This window comes from Lissotriton vulgaris, chromosome 2_2, assembly GCF_964263255.1.
Source record: "Lissotriton vulgaris chromosome 2_2, aLisVul1.2, whole genome shotgun sequence".
Taxonomy (NCBI): Eukaryota; Metazoa; Chordata; class Amphibia; order Caudata; family Salamandridae; genus Lissotriton; species Lissotriton vulgaris.
Genome location: NC_141688.1, coordinates 26,585,139 through 26,603,961, shown reverse-complemented (window position 1 = coordinate 26,603,961; position 18,823 = coordinate 26,585,139). Strand labels below are relative to the sequence as shown.

At 42.1% G+C, this 18,823-nt stretch overlaps 1 protein-coding gene across 5 annotated transcripts in view; it reads right to left on the bottom strand.

Annotated features, from left to right (window-relative positions):
• The window catches only part of ZNF609 (zinc finger protein 609), a 935,315-nt gene that overhangs the window by 91,604 nt on the left and 824,888 nt on the right, over nucleotides 1-18,823 (bottom strand). For all 5 annotated transcript variants that reach the window (XM_086959222.1, XM_086959221.1, XM_086959226.1 and 2 more), the window contains exon 8: nucleotides 1,881-2,056. In XM_086959222.1, coding sequence (XP_086815348.1) covers nucleotides 1,881-2,056 — 176 coding nt within the window. The remainder of the gene's footprint in view (nucleotides 1-1,880; nucleotides 2,057-18,823) is intronic.

Below are 18,823 nucleotides of genomic sequence, written 5' to 3'. Positions count from 1 at the left end.
GTAATCAAGACAACTGTATCCTGGCCAGATTCTTGCTCAACTGCCGTATGGTCATCCGCAGGTATTGGTGTTAGCCCTGCCACAGAAACCGTCTCCATATTTTTATTTTTCAGTTTTTTTTTCTCTTTCTCTTTCTCTTTGCGATTCATGAGCTCAACTACGCTCACTGTTGCTGTAGCGGCCGCTGTGGCAGCAGCTTGTCTTGTCCTAACTGATGGGGGTCTCATTCCCTTAGGAGTGCACAGCGCCGATACCAGTTGTCTCTCTGAAGCCCTTGGAAATGTCACTGCTTCGCTTTTTTCAAAATCTGCAGTTCCTGCTACCGTAACAGCTATTGGGATACTTGCAATCTCTGTAGCCCTTGGGGTTATCCTGATATTGACGTTTCTCCTCCTAGACGCCGGCTCACCTTCCGAACGCAGTTCTGTAGCCATACACGATACGAGCTGCTGCTCTGCCTGTTCCTCTCGTACCTGCTGATGGCTCCGGTGCCTGCGCCTGCACCTCGCGCGATCCGCGTTCCTCTCCCCGCCTCTGTTGGAGCCGCTCACCTGGTCGATGTGGACCCGCCCCCTAGGTCCGTGAGCTCTGCGGGCTCTACCGGCGTCCCTGCCGGCAAGCCCGATCCTCAGGAGAAGTGCCGCAGCCGCTCTCAGCGTACCGAAAGACAGCGCTTTGCGGTAAGAGGAAAAGAACGGCATCTGATTTCCCACGCCGTTATGAAAAGCACGCCTTTCCTTTTTTTTTCTTCAGCCGCTTGACTTTCGTGCTTCTTCATTAACTCCCGCTGATGTTCAGATCGAAGACAGTCACCGCTTGAGGAAGAGTATCCCTCACTCAACCTTCATTTTTCTCGAGGTGTTTAGGTGTTTAGGTGTTTCCTAGCATAATCCCGGCAGAGCCATCACTGCTTCACGCTGCAGCTCAGCCGTGAGTCACGGCTGCCATCTTGCTCCCCCTGCACATGTATTCTTCAAATGTCGGTTATAATCCACAATCACAAGACATGCCAATTAATTTGCTTAGACTGTGATAAGATTTGGCTCCATAGGTCAAATGCTACCATATTAACCGTGTGGAGATTCACCCATTGGCCTATCTCTTGAAAAAGTTTCTATAAAACACATATTTCGGCCTCCCTCTTTTGTAGTAAAATATTGATTGATGTCGATATTTAAAATATGCACCACAAATTCCTGCATCTGAGACCGAAACACCATTTGAGTGCCAGACATTTTATTTAGCCATAACCAGCTGATGAGTTTTACGGCTTCCTCTGCAGTCAAACGACCCACTGCTTGCAAGTTTTCAAAGGGACTACCACCCTCGCACCAGTAAGAAGACCAGCAAAATCTCTGCTGGTCATCATATTTTGAGTTGTCCACCATCTTAACTCCTTTACAGCCCTGCCACAGACTACGACTAGACAGTCCTGGTCCCCCAAATGACTTTTCCCAGTGACAGTATAGCCAATCCTGGATTGGTCTCATTTATAATGAGTATGGGCAGTCAGCTGATTTTAAGTTTTCAAAAATTGCCTAGTACTTTCATCACAGACATGTAGAGCAGGAACTATTTATTCCCTTACAGATCTTCGGAGTACCAATATGAGTATGGCAAAGGTAATGGTCTGGCCTAGTCTGTATTATGTTAAGGCAAGGATAAGGACACACTTTTCATTCTTGTTTAGGAACTCAATTTAATTCATGGACACAATCTGAGGGTCCACATATGCACCTGATCAATGCAATTACAAGTAGACAGAAGTCAGACATAAAGCAATAGACCAGAATGGGATTAGAAGAACGGAATGCAACACCCCAATCCCGGCCCTCAGACACAAATGGGCACTTGACTTGCCAATCTTTATTTCAGCTTACCGTTGGGGACTTGCTTTTATAATGGCTAGCATGCTGCTGGAGGATGTCCAGAGCCTTTGACTCCGAACTGCTTTTACAGGTTACGTTAGGACTCGCCCGTGACTTCTCCACCTCTTCTGCCCCAGATACTTTGTTTCCGTAGGGTGAGAAGGAATAGCTGGAGGGAAGGTATGAACCTGGAATAAGAGAGTTAGAGGAGATTAGTTAGAGTGCTCTCAGCTCAGCTGTCTTCCCAGTCAATGGCACACAAACTGATAGATGTTTAAAGTGGAATACAAAATTGAAATGTTATGGGCACATACTACATTCATACTAGAAACGTATCAAATCATATACATACACAGGTTTCTATGTGCACACTAACACACATTCACGTTCAAAAGATTGCAATGGTTTCACATTTAACGCAGGGCTGTTTAAAAGTCAACATTCTGAATAAATCTGCCAATTCTGGCTTCATGTATATAAAGCAATAGACACACAATTGATGGACAGAATGCAGAACAAATCAAAACATTCACCCCCAGTCAAGAGATCTGGGTTAAATCCATCATTCTTTTGCTCACCATGCCACCCCAGTTTAGACCTGGCCATATGCAAATCAGTCTTGACCCTGTGACTCATGGGAACAGTCCAGCCCGAACTGCCAAGCCAGGTCCTCCCTTGGCCGGAAACAAGCATCCTAGGACCAGTTTCGGTATTGCTTTGTTCGCCCCGAGTTGGCAGAGTATGCCCAGACGTGGGTTCCTTGCTCACTCTGCCACTGGATTCAAGATAGCCTGGCTGATGAGGGTTACAAACCCGAAACTGGTCCCAGGATGCTTGTTTCCAGTCAAGGGAAGACATGGCTTGGCAGTTCGGGCTAGACTGTTCCCATGAGGCACAGGGTCAGACTGATTTGCATATGGCCGTGTCTGAACTGGAGTGGTAGAGTGAGCTAAAGAATGAGGATGGATTAAACCCAGATCAGTTGACTGGGGGTGAGTGTTTGATTTGCTAAAACGCTACGTCCATCATCCCCTTTGGTATCGTCATGTGTATAAAGTGCATGAACAGATAAATATCCTGCGTCTACAAAGAACAGTCTATGCCACTCAAAAAATACTCAATTTCACCAACAATTCAAGCTAGCCTTTCATCTGGCTGTATCTGTTGTAAGATCCTTGAACAACCAGACTCTTGGGTTTATCCCATCCTCACAAGGGGGGGGAAGAGTCAAGTGAACAGCAGGACAATGCACACATTAAACAGCTAAACCGATAAACACATTGGGAAACAGCAATGCACTGGCATTGATCGGCCAACAGAAAACTCCATATGTCTGTGCTTAGGTACAGTACATGTGATGTGGCGGTAGAGTTCGACAATAAGTTTAGTAATGACCCAAACTGTTAACTGGGAAGGAGAGATTATCAATTCAGAAAATTGCTCAGGTATTTTTTTACTACGTATGCTCACAACTAATTGGGGATCATTCCCCATGCTGAAATAGTAAACCAGTGTAGATATACAAGCTGCATTCAGAAAGAACCAGTTACTTATCTTCAGTAACACTGTGGTAGAGACTAACCGCAGATTCCTTATCTTTTAAATATTCCACATGCGTCAGAATGGATCTGGAAACTTTTCACCAGTGTCTCTGCATGCTGGCAAGAGGGGTTGTGTAGATCTGCACGGTTGGTGTTCTGCTCCGGAAATTATGTGTGGTGACAATATGGGCCCTGTTATCAGGCACTGACTTCAGCGGATTCAACATTGGAGGTCTTTTAAACCCCATATATGACGATATATTATGTTTATGTGGGAACAAAGTACTTTTTCCTGAAGAAGGTGTTGGCTATTTGCTCACTTGCCCACCGAAACGCGTCGATGCATATATGAGTGGAAATTACGCTAAGTCTGGGGAGACAACAACTCTGACTACAATTGGAACATAAATCAGAGCTGATTTCTGGTTGACTATTGTATTTCCCTCGTGCTAATAGGAATTAGTTTTCCTTACTGTGTTTCCAATTTTTGTGTTTTAACTGTGTATGCCCAATGTATTTATATTTCCTTATTGATTAATATTGTATTGATAGGGTTGTATCATGTTTTTAATATTCATTTGAATAAATTGTATACTTTTTAAAGAATTTATTTTTACATTTCCACTTTGTTCATCTTTTCATTGTGAATTCAGTGCTGTCAATGTTTGCGTGGTGTGTAATTTTACCCAAAGGAGCCTTCTTGCCTGACACTAGTGAAAGAAAATATCCTCTTCCCAATGGCCTTCTCTCAGACTACCTATCCAGGATCCAGGATCCAGGGAGTCATCAGGAAAGCATTAGGATTGGTCTAACTGGTGGAAGCCTGCCTCACCAAGCTCTCAAGAGAGGGGTGCAGAGAATAAATAGGCAGGGTTGCCTGGGTCAGGTCTTTGGTGCTTTGTAATCTGGTGATTGACTGTGAGGCTATTAAGGTTTTGCCAGGACCATAAGAGGGTGTCAGTGAGGGCTTCACTGAATGGCAGCAAGGGCTCAGTATTTATTTATTCCAGCTGTGGGACTTCTGCCAGACAATAGTCTTGACCTCGAAGGTGGGGAGGAGGACGTTACAAACTCCAGCCGTCCTCTGCACAACCATTGCAAAGGAGCCACTTTCCTCAGTGGGGAGACCTGGGGATGAAATGAGACCAGAATCAGGAGAGGTGTCACGACACATGGCATCCTGAAGGTCATCATTCCAACTTTCTTTGTGGTAGGGTTGGTCAATCTCATCACCAGCATCCTAATCATAATCTGAATCAGTTTCAAACAAGGAATGAAGTGTCTGAGACCTGCCCTACAATGGTGGGAGACTAAGGAGGTCAGATGAAGGTTGTGGATCACCAGGAACAAAGTGTGGCCCAGTCAAGCTCAGTACGGAAATCACAATGCGAACTGGCATGGGTCAGGAGCCGGCAGCGGAGTTGTTAGAGATGCTAGAAGAGGAGCAGATGGATTTGGAGGGTCTAACTGACACGGAGGGTGAACCCTTATGGTGGTATCCCAGTAGGCAGGGCTTTAGACTCCTTGGGGTGGCAGGCACACCAGACCGAGTCAGAAGGAAACTGAAGAGCCAGAGCATGGCCTTGCAGAACTCTTGGATTAGTGTTGGAAAGTCCTGGAAACTTGTGTTGTGCTAGAACAAGTTGAGGGGTCAGCTCAGATGTCAACGAAATTCGAGAGTGATATCGAGAGGCATGGAAATGGCCTCACGCCTACTCAGGTGTAGGAGAGGGGCAGAATATTTGTAGGTTTTCTCTTTGACTTACCCTAAGATTTGGCGCCCAAAGACAAGCAACCCTTGTATCGACTCCTGTGACTTCTGAACTGGGAATGAAACAGGCCAACCGACCACTGTACTCCGATGCGTGGAGATATGGCTTTGCCTAGTAGTCTCATATGGCCAACAAGTTAATCGATGAGCAGTCAACACAGGTCTTAGAGTGGTGGTAAGAATGAAAGCAGCACAACCAAACTTGATTGGGATTCGTCACAGACAATTGTTTGTGACAGTCTCTACAAGGATTAAACCCTGTAGATGAGGTGAGATTTCCCTTGCACACTGGATTTTCCAATTTCCTAGGAAAACAGGTCTTTTGAGAGAAAAGAGGTTGCTCCGGATCCTCATGTGGTGATGCTGAAAGGAACTGTGCTCAGCGCATGGCAGTGGCACCTCCATTGGCTCTGCACATTAATTCCGGAGCAGAACTGCATCACTGAGTAGTCACATGGCGCCACATACCGGCATACAGAGTACTGCTATATATTATAAATGTATTTTCTCTTCTAAATTACAATAATGATATTTGAACCAAAAATAAATTTCTCTTAAGATAGACAGCCATTCCAAGAAAATGTTCTATCTTGAAGTTTTTTTTGTTTACTATGCTGTTTAAAGGATGTACTTTTAAATTGCAATACGTTGAACTAGGAAAATGTATTTTCATTATTCATTTTTTCCATGATGAGCACAGTCCTATGCCAGAGTTAGGAAAAAATAAATATATGGAACGACCAACTTTGACCACTGCTAGCCTACTTAGCAGGGGTCCTTGGCATTTGACGGACGACATGGACAAGACAGTTGCATTTCCAGTGTCCATTTACATACTGACGGCCCAAAGAAAATATATTTCCCTTACCAACACAGTATACAAGGAGAAAAATCTGTTATGCAGTGAGAGAGCAAGAATAGTAGTGCATTTCCTCTAGATCATAACATGACGGTGTAAGACCACGATCCCACTGTTCATAATAACTTTAGTAAATTTGCAGTACACTGCCATTAACAAATACGAGCAAACTAAACCAATATTTGATACTGGAATGAGACCGTAACAAATCCTAATCTGCATTACTCCCCAACCTTTTTGTTAAAGTTGAAACTTTCTTGGGCCTTCACTTTGCTTGATTACCTGAAATTACAACTCCATTCGTAACACTGAAGTTTTTTTTGAAAACACCACTTATCTCCAAATACATAAAGCACGAAAATCCATAGGAGACTGCTTTTTCTGGTCAGTTAATTGCGGATTATAAAACATCATTATGGATTTTAACATCCGTTCATTCTTCTAAGGCAACAGTCTAAAAAGAAACGGTCTGCGGAGGGGCACCTTGGACGCAAACTAAATAGCCATTGAAGCATCTTGCTGAGCTCCAGTATGCCCCGGAAAAGAGCTAGACATTTACTTGAGAAAGCTTCAAATGCTGACCAACATGCCTCTTTAAACTGTTTGAAGCAAATAATGAATACATGCAACCATATTGCTTTTATGACTATGTCGAATAAAGCTTGTTTGACTGACTGATATGAAATACTGGAAAAATGAGAAAGGAAGCTGTTAATAACCTGTAACAAGTTTGTTACTTTAAGGTTTTTCTGGAATCACATGCAGTACATTATTTCGGTTATCTAATGGTTGGGTCTGTGTTGTGTATTTAAGAATTCATCATTAACATTCTTATGTTCTTGTTAGAATTGTATACATGTAATAGCTGGAATGTACCTATGTCATTGTGATGTGCATGTTTTGTATGAGACGGTTATTTTATGATTACAAGCTGGAGCTGGGTGCATGCTACTGAGCTCTTCTACTTGAATAAAGCTTTCCTTCTTATTCAACATTAATGGCTCAAGAATAGCTTCATTTCACTGGCGACGGGATTTAGAAGAGCCTACGTGGGCACACCAAGAATTACTATCAAGAATTTATTTTTCATGGATTTGGACGTTACCCTCTTCAAAAGTAAGGGAATACCGAGGAATTCATTGGAATTGGAGGATTGCCTTGATAATTCCTTTCTTGTTGGTATGTGAGTTCTCCACATTTTTTTTAATATATAATATCGTTGGTGTGACTTTACTTATTGGAAAAAGTGGCTCTGATTCGTCGTTGGATTATTTTTTGGGGGGGGGATTTGTTAATTAATTGGAGCATTCCGGATATCCGCTATATTTTGGATATTTGGTAATCGACTTAAACCTTCTTTGGAATTCGTTGGATCAAGAATTTACTAGTGTACAGTCTCGGGGAGTAATGATTTGAAAAATAACTTACCGAACACCCAACGCGAGGCAAACTGCATTTCTGAACACTCTGACGCGAGGCGAACTTCATCCTGGAACGTTGGAGGAGTTGTGACGTTGAACTACATCCTGGAACCTTGGAGGCATCGTGATGTTCCGTGCGTGTGATTACAGACGTTTTTGACGCACGTATCGGCCATCTTTGATTGGGTTCAAGCATTTCAAGTTTCTTATTGAAGTTCGTCGACGCGAGTGGTGGAATTCATCAGCGGATCGGATTCTGTGCGACGCATGAAGCGGTGATTCGCACACCTACAGCATTTTCACATCTAACGGCAGATTAGATTCTGTGCGAGGCATGAAGCGGTGATTTGCACACACTAAGCACCTTTCATTTATTATTGTGTGACTTACATCGGTGATTCACACACCATTTCAGCAGTGGTTACGCTTACCTACGGTACTTTTTAATTAAAATTTTAACCTTTGTGCGACGTCATTTTCGATGATTCGCACACCAGTTTATTGAAGTATGCGATCCAGCACTGTTGTATTTATGTGAGAATTTTTCATACATTGCTATTTAGATTGCATTTGCCTTTCATACTTATAATTCATTTCTATCTTACTCTACTCATCTAAAGTGGTTATTCTTGTTCAACATTAACTAACCAGATATCATGTCTCAGCCTAATTATAATATTAGTGCTCCGCAGGCATTTTGGGTTTCAGGTAATGAACCACCACTTAAGTAGTTAGAGTGAAAGCCTTATTTCTGTAACTATATAGCTGCATTAGATGAGCAAGGGAAAATGTCAGATGCTCAAAAAAGGGGTTGTTATTACATAATTTAGGCCCTTATGGATTGAAAGCTTATGAAAACATGAACAAACCTAGTTTTCCAGGTGCTTTAAATGTTTAAGCGTTGACCTTACTACATCTTGATACATATTTTGCTCCTATGGTTTGTATTGGAGTTACTAGGTACAACTTTTTTCACGGAAACAATTGAAAGATGAAAACATCGATCATTACCTTGCAAACCTTCAAAAACTAGCGCTTGATTGTAGATTTGGTGTATTACAGGAAGAATTCATCAGGGATCAAATTGTTATGCATGCTTACAATTCATCAACACAAGATAGGTTATGGGTAAACGGAGATTCTCAGTTAGATGATATTCTTGCCATTGTACGTAAAGCAGAAATGTCAGGCAGATGCGCTAACATTTTGAAACAAGATAACACAACGATTATTCCTGATGTAAGTAAAGTGAACATTATTGACAAGAAGTGTACATCTTCTTCAAGAGGAATTTTAGTTCTAATGCAAAATTTTCTAATTCAAAGTTTCAACAAGTTCCTTCAAATTCAAAAATGAAATGTTATAGGTGCAATAGTTTGGAACATTTAGCTGATTTTAAAGGTTGTCCAGCCTTGAGGGTTAACTGCACTAATTGTGGTGTTAAAGGCCATTTTGCACGGGCGTGCAACAGGAAAAGGAGTAAAGTCAAATTTGTTAATGACATGGAGGATGAAGATGATAATAATGAGAACAATGAAGAGGGCAACTTAGTAATGAATTTGCATGATAAACTTGCATTAAGAATTCGTCATGAAGATGTCATTAAAAAATCAATTTGCACAATGGACATAGGTGGTGTGGAGGTTAAAATATACGCTGACTTTGGCTCACCTTTCACAATTATTAATAAAGATATGTGGAAATCTTCATTTATACATAGAGTGGGTGAGAAATCGCTGAGTCCTGACATTCATCCAGAAGGCTATGGAGGGGAACCTATTGATCTATTGGGATTTTGTTGGTTTGCTTTCAAATTTAAAGGTAGAGAGTGTAGGGGGAAGTTGTATGTTGCTAAGAAAGGGCCACCAGGCCTTGGTTGGTATGATCAGAAACAATTGCACATACCCCAACAGTCGTGAACAAGTTTTGGTGATTGATGAAAGCACAGCTATCACAAAGAGTATCTTGAATGAATTTCCTAAAGTGTTCAGCAAGGACCTGGGCAATTTAGTGAGTTTTGAACATAAAATTATCATTAAGGATAATGCTTGTCCGAAAGTACACAAGTGCAGGAGTGTTACTCTGTTAGTAAGAGATGAAGATAGTAATGAATTGGACAAATAGTTGTCAAGTGATATCATTGAACAAATTGAAGCAAGTGAATGGGTTTCTCCGATTGTCCTAGCCAGATGGAGCAACGGTAAAATCCGTTTATGTGTAGATTTAAGGTATTTGAATGGTAATATTGTCGTGGACAAGTTCCCGGTTCCTAAGAATAATGAAATGGTGGCTAGATTGAATGGTGCAAGGAGGTTTTCCACCATTGATTTGTCATCTGCGTATCACCAGATCTCCTTGTCCCCGGAATCAATGAAATGTTTGCCTTTGTTACACCCTTTGGATGTTTTCAATATAAACGTATATGCCCTTCGGGTTAGCTTCGGCTGCTGCCGCGTTTCAGTGGTTGATATACCAGCTTTTCAAGGGTGAACAAGGTGTAAGATTTTTTTCAGGATGATATTCTGGTATTTGGTAGTGAGGAGAAGGAACACCTAACATGATTGAAAAGAGTTTTGAGTATTTTGGAGAGTAAGGGTCTTACAGTTGAGCATTCTAAGTGTAAATTCGCGCAAAAGAGTGTGACATACCTGGGACATGTGATTGATGAAGAAGGTGTTAGACTTAAGCCTTCTTTGGTTTCTTCGATCTCTGAAGCTTCGGTACCCACCAATAAAGATGTTAGGTCATTATTAGGTATGGCGGAATTCTGCTCAAAGTATGTACCTAATTTTGCAAATATAACTTACAATATTCGCCAACTTTAAAGAAGAATTCTAGCTTTGTGTGGTCAAAAGCTTGTGACTTGGATTTTGTTAAAATTAAAGACGCAATTGCCAAGGCTTCTGCGTTACATTGTTTTGATGCTTCACTCGATAGTATACTACGGGTGCGAGTAATAAAGGCCTTGGGGCTGTTTTGTCCCAGGTTGACAAGGATGGTTCTGAGAAAGTTTATGCCTCAAGATCATTGTCTCCTTGTGAGGAGAAATACCCAATTATAGAAAAAGAAGCTTTAGCATGCGCTTGGGCTTTAGAGCATTTTAAATTTTTGTCTGGGGAAAAATGTGTACTTTGCGCAGTGATCACAAACCGTTGGTGAAAATTCTAACTACAGAAGGTGTTATTACTGCATCTGCTAGATTAGCAAGAAAATCTATGAGGATGCAAAATTTTATATACAAGATCTTGTATGTACCAGGCAAGAGTAATGTGATTGCAGATTTTTTGTCTAGGATGCCGGTCATGTTGGAACAGTGTGAAAGTGATTAGTGAAATGAATTGTAAATTGCTTTTGTACATAATGATGGGTTATCTGCTTATAGTAAGGAAGAATGGGACAATGAGTATTCTAGAGACAAGACCTTACAAGCTATCATTGCGTACAGTGTCAATGGTTGGTCTGTCAAGAAGGATACTTTGAGTTTAGAGTTAAGACCATTTTGGGAAATTAGGTCTGAATTGTCAGTTTCGCATAATACACTCTTAAGGGGTGAGAGGATAATTCCTCCAGAGAGCTTACGTGAGGGTATTATTGAACTTTGTCACGAGGAGCATCCAGGACAAAATTGTTGGTTAAAAGATTATTTTGGTAGCCTGGTTGTGATTCTCAAACAAAGAAGGTTGTAAGGAATTGTATTCCATGTTCTTCTTCTGATAAAACTCTCCATACTTGTCACCCTATGTTAGAGGGTTCTTTTCCAAAGAATCATTGGGAATAAGTGGCAGCAGACATTATGGGGCCTATTCAAGAACCTGATGGTTCTCATTGTTTTCTAATTGTTCTAATGGATTTATTCTCCAAGTGGCCGGTGGTCAAGATGGTTGGTAGGGCAGACACAGATTCTGTTCTTTCATTTTTTGATGAAACTTTTGTTGCGGAAGATATTCCTTCTTGTGTTCTTACAGACAATGGGGTACAATTTTTGTCATTAAAAGCAAAAACTTATTTCAAGAAACTAGGTATTACTCACAGAACGACATCACTTTACAATCCAAGTGGAAATGGTTTAGTAGAGAGATTTAATCGTGTTTCAAAGAATACTATTCAGTTTTCTTTGAACAGCAATATGGATTGGCCTACACAAATAGGGAAAACCGAATGGAATTACTGCATCACTGTGAATGAATACTGGGTTTTCTCCTTTTGTACTTATGAAAGGAAGGAATCCACGTTCTAAGCCTATCCCTACATGGTTATTCTCTGGTGGAGTGGAGTCTTGGTCTGAGGATGCGGTGAAAGCACGTATGGAACGGGTTCATAATAAAAGTAAGTATTACTATGATTCAAACATGGCACTAAGAATGTTGATATCAAAGTTGGTGATTGGGTTCGTATTAAAAACCCCAATATGGTTCAAAAGGGTGATTCTCGATATTCTAAACCTTGTAAAGTTATTGAAGTTCTCCTTAATGCTGTGAGAGTTGATGACGCGAAAGTGTAGAATCTGAAGACGATCGCTTTGTGTAAGCCTATGGTTACTGGTAAGACATGGAAGCCCGAAGATTTAGATAGGGAGGATTTTAATAGTACTCCTCCAAAGGAATAGGTTATTAATCAATCTCTTGTGTCTCCTGATGAAATGCAATGCAGTGATGGAAGTGGAGTTGATTCCAATACCAACCAATGTGAAAGTGAGTTGTCTGCTAACAATTCTGTGTTGGCTGAATCCATTCCTTCTGCTTCTACTTCTCCAAGTGAAGCTTCCACTTCTTTTCGTCATTCATCAAGGAAAAGGGTGGTGCCATCTTGGTTAAAAGATTACATTACTGAGAACATATGAATATTTTAGTTCTAGGTTGTTTTCAGGTAAATTTAACTAGTATAGTTTTTTTTATGTCTAGTTATAGGTATTTTATTTTATTTTTTTATTTCTAAAGAAAGAGGGGATGTGTTGTGTACTTAAGAATTCATTCATTAACATTCTTATGTTCTTATTAGAATTGTATACATGTAATAGCTGGAATGTACCTATGTCATTGTGATGTGCATCTTTTGTATGAGACGGTTATTTTTTGATTACAAGCTTGAGCTGGATGAATGTACGGAGCTCTTCTACTTGAATAAAGCTTTCCTTCTTATTCAACATTAATGGCTCAAGAATAGCTTCATTTCAGTCTGGAACTCTTCGTATCGTCTTATTTTTTTCATTCTTTTTGGCGTTTACCAGAGGTTGGGATAGCAAGTCCCCCTAGGATGTCAAACGTAAGCCCACAATGCAAAGTAATTGGCTGTCATCTTCCGTTTTCCCGCGGTTACCATTAAGTACCCACCTACTATTGCAGGATTCACATGTGGTGCACAGATTACATAGCGGTATTAGTCGCTAGTGGAAAGATGGGCTGAAGAGTGTAGGTTGTCGCACAAAGGCTTTTTAGAACTTTTCCCTGTCTGTGCCTTCCTGCTTTGTGAAGGTATGGACTGATGACCATGTGAAGGCCATGCATATGCCATTGATGGAGTCATTCGCTATGAGAGCCAGAATGGCTATTTTTTAGGTCTCGGCTAGAAACGCACAAAGTGCGTTCTCGCCAGAGAACTATAGTGATCAGTTCAGCCGACAAAAGCAGACAAGGAGTGGAGACAGGAGCTGGCCACGCGCACCATGCGCAGCATTCAAACAGCATGGCAGAGTCGGATTACGAAGCGCGCCTTAGAATTTGGTCGTGCGCGTGAGCTTCTTAAGTTTCGTTTTCCTTTTCACCTCGGAAACCCGGCGGAGTTGGGGACGAGTGACGGCGCCCGCAAAGGAACCAGGACGAGCAGCAATGTAGGCTGCGGAAGCGCTGGAGGAAGGGGTAATGCTTGTTCTCCACAGAATCGATCTACCGATGCGGGGCAAGAAGATGGAGGAAGCTGTACCGGGTGAACGGGCATCTCTTTCAAGCCAAACGCTTTAACAGAGTGAGCACATGATTTAAATAACCTTTTCAAGAAAGCTCCGTTGTCGCAGCTTGTATAATGTGTAGTTTGCATCGAGGAACAATACTGCCCACCTCATATTCACGTGTAGCGCCGTGGAGTGTATGTCAAGCATAGAGTGGTGTCTGAGGGAATCCCTGTGTTCGTCACAAGCTAGGGTGCGGACCGCTCTGCCTGTTTAAGGAATGCCTTCCACTGTACAGGGGCGTTGTTATCAGCAGTGCAGCAAGTGAAGTGACACCAGGGGCACGAGGGCGCCTTTGCACCCTGTAATGGCTGTATTGACGTACCCAACCACGGGGCGGAGGGTTGGGGGCGGCATGTCGCTGTCTTGTATTTCCACTCCCGGCATCCTCGATACGGCACTGCCGCTAAGCCCAGGTATCATCTTGAGAGAATTCATGTTGTACCACTTTTGACAGACCTGATGGGGCTACCTTACATATCCCTTTCCCTGGACAGGGATTCCAAGCAAATTGAGAAATGACAAAAATACCTTTACCCGAACTTGTGGGCAAGCTGTGGTCTTTGTTACCAAGTACCACTTTGGTCTCTATTGCCAGAGAGTACCTGGGAAGTGTCCCATGCCCTTTGAAAAAGATTTGTTTTTGTCAGAACACGTGCTATCACACCCCAGGTGTTTGATAGAACTTAAGCTTAAGCCTTTGTTCAGCTGTTGCATCTCCAAGTCCACGGGATGACCTGTGGTTTTGGCTTATATCCAGTGAAGGTGAATACAAAGAAACCTCCCGACCCCATACAAAGTCATGGCGATCAAACCAGACTCATACACTTTGACTTTACACTGGCTACACATCAATACAGTTCAGTTGGGTGCCAGCACATCGTAGTTCCTACTTCCTCAAAGTGATGCACAAGAAAGCCTTCAACGTCTTTAGTAATGAGCTATCTTGACATCCACTGATAAGCTCATTAGTGTGCAACTTTAGGGCTGCTACTGTAAAGTTTTTGGCCAAGACCTTTATCCAACTTGCAAAAAATGCTTTTTCGAAGAGAAGCATCCTTTTTCATTTATCTAGTCTACCTTTAGCTGTAGGAGGAAGCATCTAAGATCCTCCAGGACCAACCTCAGTATCCCCCCCCAAAAAAAAAAAAAAAGGACAGTTTCTCAGGTGTTATTGTATTGCAATTGTATCGTAATTGAATTTATAGAGCGCTTACTACGCCTGATGAGGCGCCAAAGCGCTTTTTCGGCACGTAGCACGCTACTTCGCCACCCAAAAAGGATTAGTGGTGAATTAGTATAGAGAAATGTGAAAGTGATTTGAGTGATGGATATGTTAGGTCAGTTATTTGGATTGAGAAGAATAGTGAAAGGGTAGAAGAGGTAAAAAGGTTTGCCTTTATATAGCGCTTGCTACCCCTGATAAGGTGTTGAAGTGCCATTTCGGCAAGTAGCACGCTACTCCGGAACCCATAAAGTATAGTGGTGAATTAGTATAGTGAAATATGAAATTAATTTGAGTGGTGGACATGTTAGTCTGTTATTTGGATTGCGCCAATACAGAGTTTGCAAAAAAAATCATGCAACACATTGTCATATACAATGCCAATAACTCAAACTTTAATGCTGCGAGACCTATTGCATTGCAAATGCTTGTTTCTTGTAGAATGCACTCCTTGTTTGTTGCATAAGTATAGCTGTTTTGGATGGTTTTACTATCCAACTTGTGATAGTTCCTTAAGACACCAGAGACCTGTGTTCCCTGGTGCACGTGATGTGAAAAACTGCTGGCTTTTCCTAATGTTTCCGGTAGGTGGTACATGATGGCCCTTCACATGTCTGGTGTGTTGTGCCTTTACTGCCTTGCATTTTTCAGATTTATTTGTCTTCATGGAAATGATAACTTTGGGATAACCCGTGGGTTAGTTCTCATGACTACTATATACTTATATACATATCTGTAGGTAATGCTCATGAATAGTAATGGCATGCAATTCCTCACACTATATAAGGATATGATAACAACTAGAAAGGCCAATTTTAGAATTAGGAATAGGAGTACTATTTTGTGCAATGGTTCAAATGGGTGTTGCATGAGTTTGCACCAGTACCAGGCTGAGGTTCCACTCAGGCAAGGGCAGGGACTTTGGTGGTGAAATTCTTTTCTTTTCCTCTAATAACTTTTTAAATCACTGCAGTGGTGAGAAGGTTCCTCCGTCCTCATGGTACCTCAAGTGTATGAAACTGTAGAGGGTAGGTGTACCCTAAAGGAGGCATACAAGAGTTTGCATACAAATAAAAATGCATCAGGGATTTGCTGGTGGTTGCATCCAGTCAGAGTATATGGCAGGTTTTCATTACTACACCAGTGAATGAACGTAGTCCACTTGCCATCATAGCATTTGTATGTGGTAGGTAGTCTCACTTCCCTACCCCCACACACCTGTCTGGGACACCTACACAGCCAAAGCCTAGAGACTCATGAGCCATGCTACTAGGCTGAACCTTTCTCGTTCTTTTTTTTGTCTTACCTCTGATTTTGATCTCCTCTCAGAATGGAGGTACAGTATGAAGGCTGATGCGCTCTGGCGTCTTTAGAGTACATGGGTGTAAGCTTTTTTGGTACTGGCACAGTTTCTTTTAATGTATTCCCCCGTACCTCTTCAGTCTGCAAGTCTATGAACACTGTATCATTAGTTTCTGACCTCCTTTTATCCCAGGCCTCTTATGACTCTTCCAGGATGTTTTCGTCTGACAGGGGGCACCTTTCTAGCCTTGGCTATGGCGTAGTATGCCTACGGCTGTTTCGCCCTACCTTTCTAGGTCACTAGCCTAGCACACCTTATATCTTTCCAAATTGTGGTCCGTAAGTAAGCAGAATTTGCTGACCTTGAGGGTGTCCGTTTGTACCAGCTTATGACCTTAGGTAGGGTAGAACCTAAAAGGAGCATTGTTTGCTTCCGGATGTCATAAGAGGTCTCGGGATAACTACCATCCACCATCTATGCATTGTCCAATCTCACATGGTCCACGCCCAACTGGAACAAGCATTTGCAATGCAATAGGTCTCGCATTAGGAAAATTTGAGCTATTGGTCTTGTAAATGACAATTTTTTTTTATTTATGTGTTGGTTTTGAAAATAGCTAAATTAATAGCTTTGTCATTTACAATGCCAATAGTTAAACCTTTCGCAAATGTGACACCTATAGCATTTGTAATGCAACATGTTTTGTATTTACGTGACTTAGCTGTATTGATATTACAAATTACAATGCTTTTAATTTTTTTAAATTAATGCTTACATAAAAGTGATTTTCATTTATAATGGAAATAGTTTAAACCTTTGTAAATAACTTTTGTGAAGATTATGTTCAGTTAATTTTATTGTGATGAAAATCCAAGAACAGAAGTGAAATATTAACATCTTTTTGTGACATTTGTAATAAAGTTTGAAACATTGAGAGAACATATTTGAACCAGTTGTTGAATGGTTGCGCAGATTGAAGCTGGGGTGGCGCTGAGTGGTGCTGTGGTGGTGCTGAGTGGTGCTGTGGTGGTGCTGAGTGGTGCGGTGGTGGTGCCGAGTGGTGCGGTGGTGGTGCCGAGTGATGCTGTGGTGGCGCCGAGTGATGCTGTGGTGGCGCCGAGTGATGCTGTGGTGGCGCCGAGTGATGCTGTGGTGGCGCCGAGTGATGCTGTGGTGGCGCCGAGTGATGCTGTGGTGGCGCTGAGTGATGCTGTGGTGGCGCTGAGTGATGCTGTGGTGGCGCTGAGTGATAATGTGGTGGTGCTGAGTGATGCTGGGGTAGCGATGAGTGATGATGTGGTGATGCAGAGGGCAGAAAAGCACAAAAAGCAGTCTAACAAAGGGCAGAAGGGCAGAAAAACAAGGGAAAAACGAGTCTAACAGAGGGCAGAAGAGCACAAAAAACTAGTCTAACGGGGCAGAAAGGCATAAAAACAAGGGAATAACAGAGGGCAGAAAAACAAGGGAAAAACGAGTCTAACAGAGAGCAGAATAAACATATATAGATGGTTAATCTATGAGAATCCGTGTTAGATCCTCTTTGGAGAGATATTTTCCTTAGCCAACAGTAATTTTGCATACCTTTCTAATTAGTGTGTCTGATGGTTGCCTTCTGTGCCTGGTGGCTGCATTGTGGAAAAGCTGTCACTCAGTACATTAGACCTCAGTTAGTTATGGTACAAACCAGATACCAGCTATATGCTGGATTGGTGTATGTCACATTATCCCCAAGAGCTCTGTATACACGTGAGATAGCATGACTGAGGTCTGGTCCTATATTTGGAAGTAAATCCCATAATTTTCCATCACGAACATAGCATTCCATAAGCCTTGTACCTGCTGATATGGTTGAATGGGAGCTGTTGGCCACATAACTGTGTCTGGTGCTTTGGGGATGACTGCAGGAAATTAGCTAAATGGAAAGATTCCTAATACATACCTACCAACTCATACGTTGCCACCGTATGAGACATGACATCGGCTCCTATCACATGGTCTCCCGGTGAGGAGCCAATAGCTCAAAGTGGCAGAGAAAAGGAGCTGAAAAACACAGTCAATAGTGGTATTTTGCCTTTTTTTTCGAGGCTTTGAACTGCCGACGTCCATTACGGGTTATGAAAACACCCCAGGACATCAGCACCAGCAAGCTTTCTTTGGGGGGGGGTGGGGGGAAGGAGAGGCTTGGGGTGGGTGGGGTTCAACAGTGCCTCGTAGATACTTTTTGGCATGAGACCCTGCCCCTTCAAGGCCCCGCCCCCTCCCCAATCGGTAAGATTGTTCTTCAAGTTGGCAGGTACGCTAATCCAACCCTTTCCAGCCATGCACCGTTAGTATATTCTAATTTAAAGAGGGAACATTGAGAAAAGTGTGTAAGAACTATGAGTGAATGAATAACTACCATGTGTATGGAAGAAGAGTGCATATAAATAAGGCTTAAATAAAGGACCTTATGGTACAAATCAAACAGCGAAGTCCTAGAGCGTGCAGTTCACCATTACGAACAATACACAGGACCATCCGATCCTCTCTTCACTGACAAACCCAAAGACCCCAGACCACCATGACTCCAGTCAAAGAGAAACGCAATAACCATATAGAATGGGCGTTCATATTCAGAAACCACAGCAAGACACTACAAATGGTGGAAATGTACTATACAAACACGCTCAGAGCATGCCATAATATAACACACTTTGTGATGTGCTGTAGTGTAGGTGTGCTGCGTGTCTGCTTGCGGTTGCATGTGTGTGTTGCAGCATAGATAAACAGCAACCGTTGCTGCTTATCTATGGAATCATATGTCTGTATTTTGTGTTTTCTCTGTTTGTGTCTCCGTTTGTTGTCTGTGCGTGAGTGCTTTTGTGCACGTTATGTCAATTGTTACATGTATC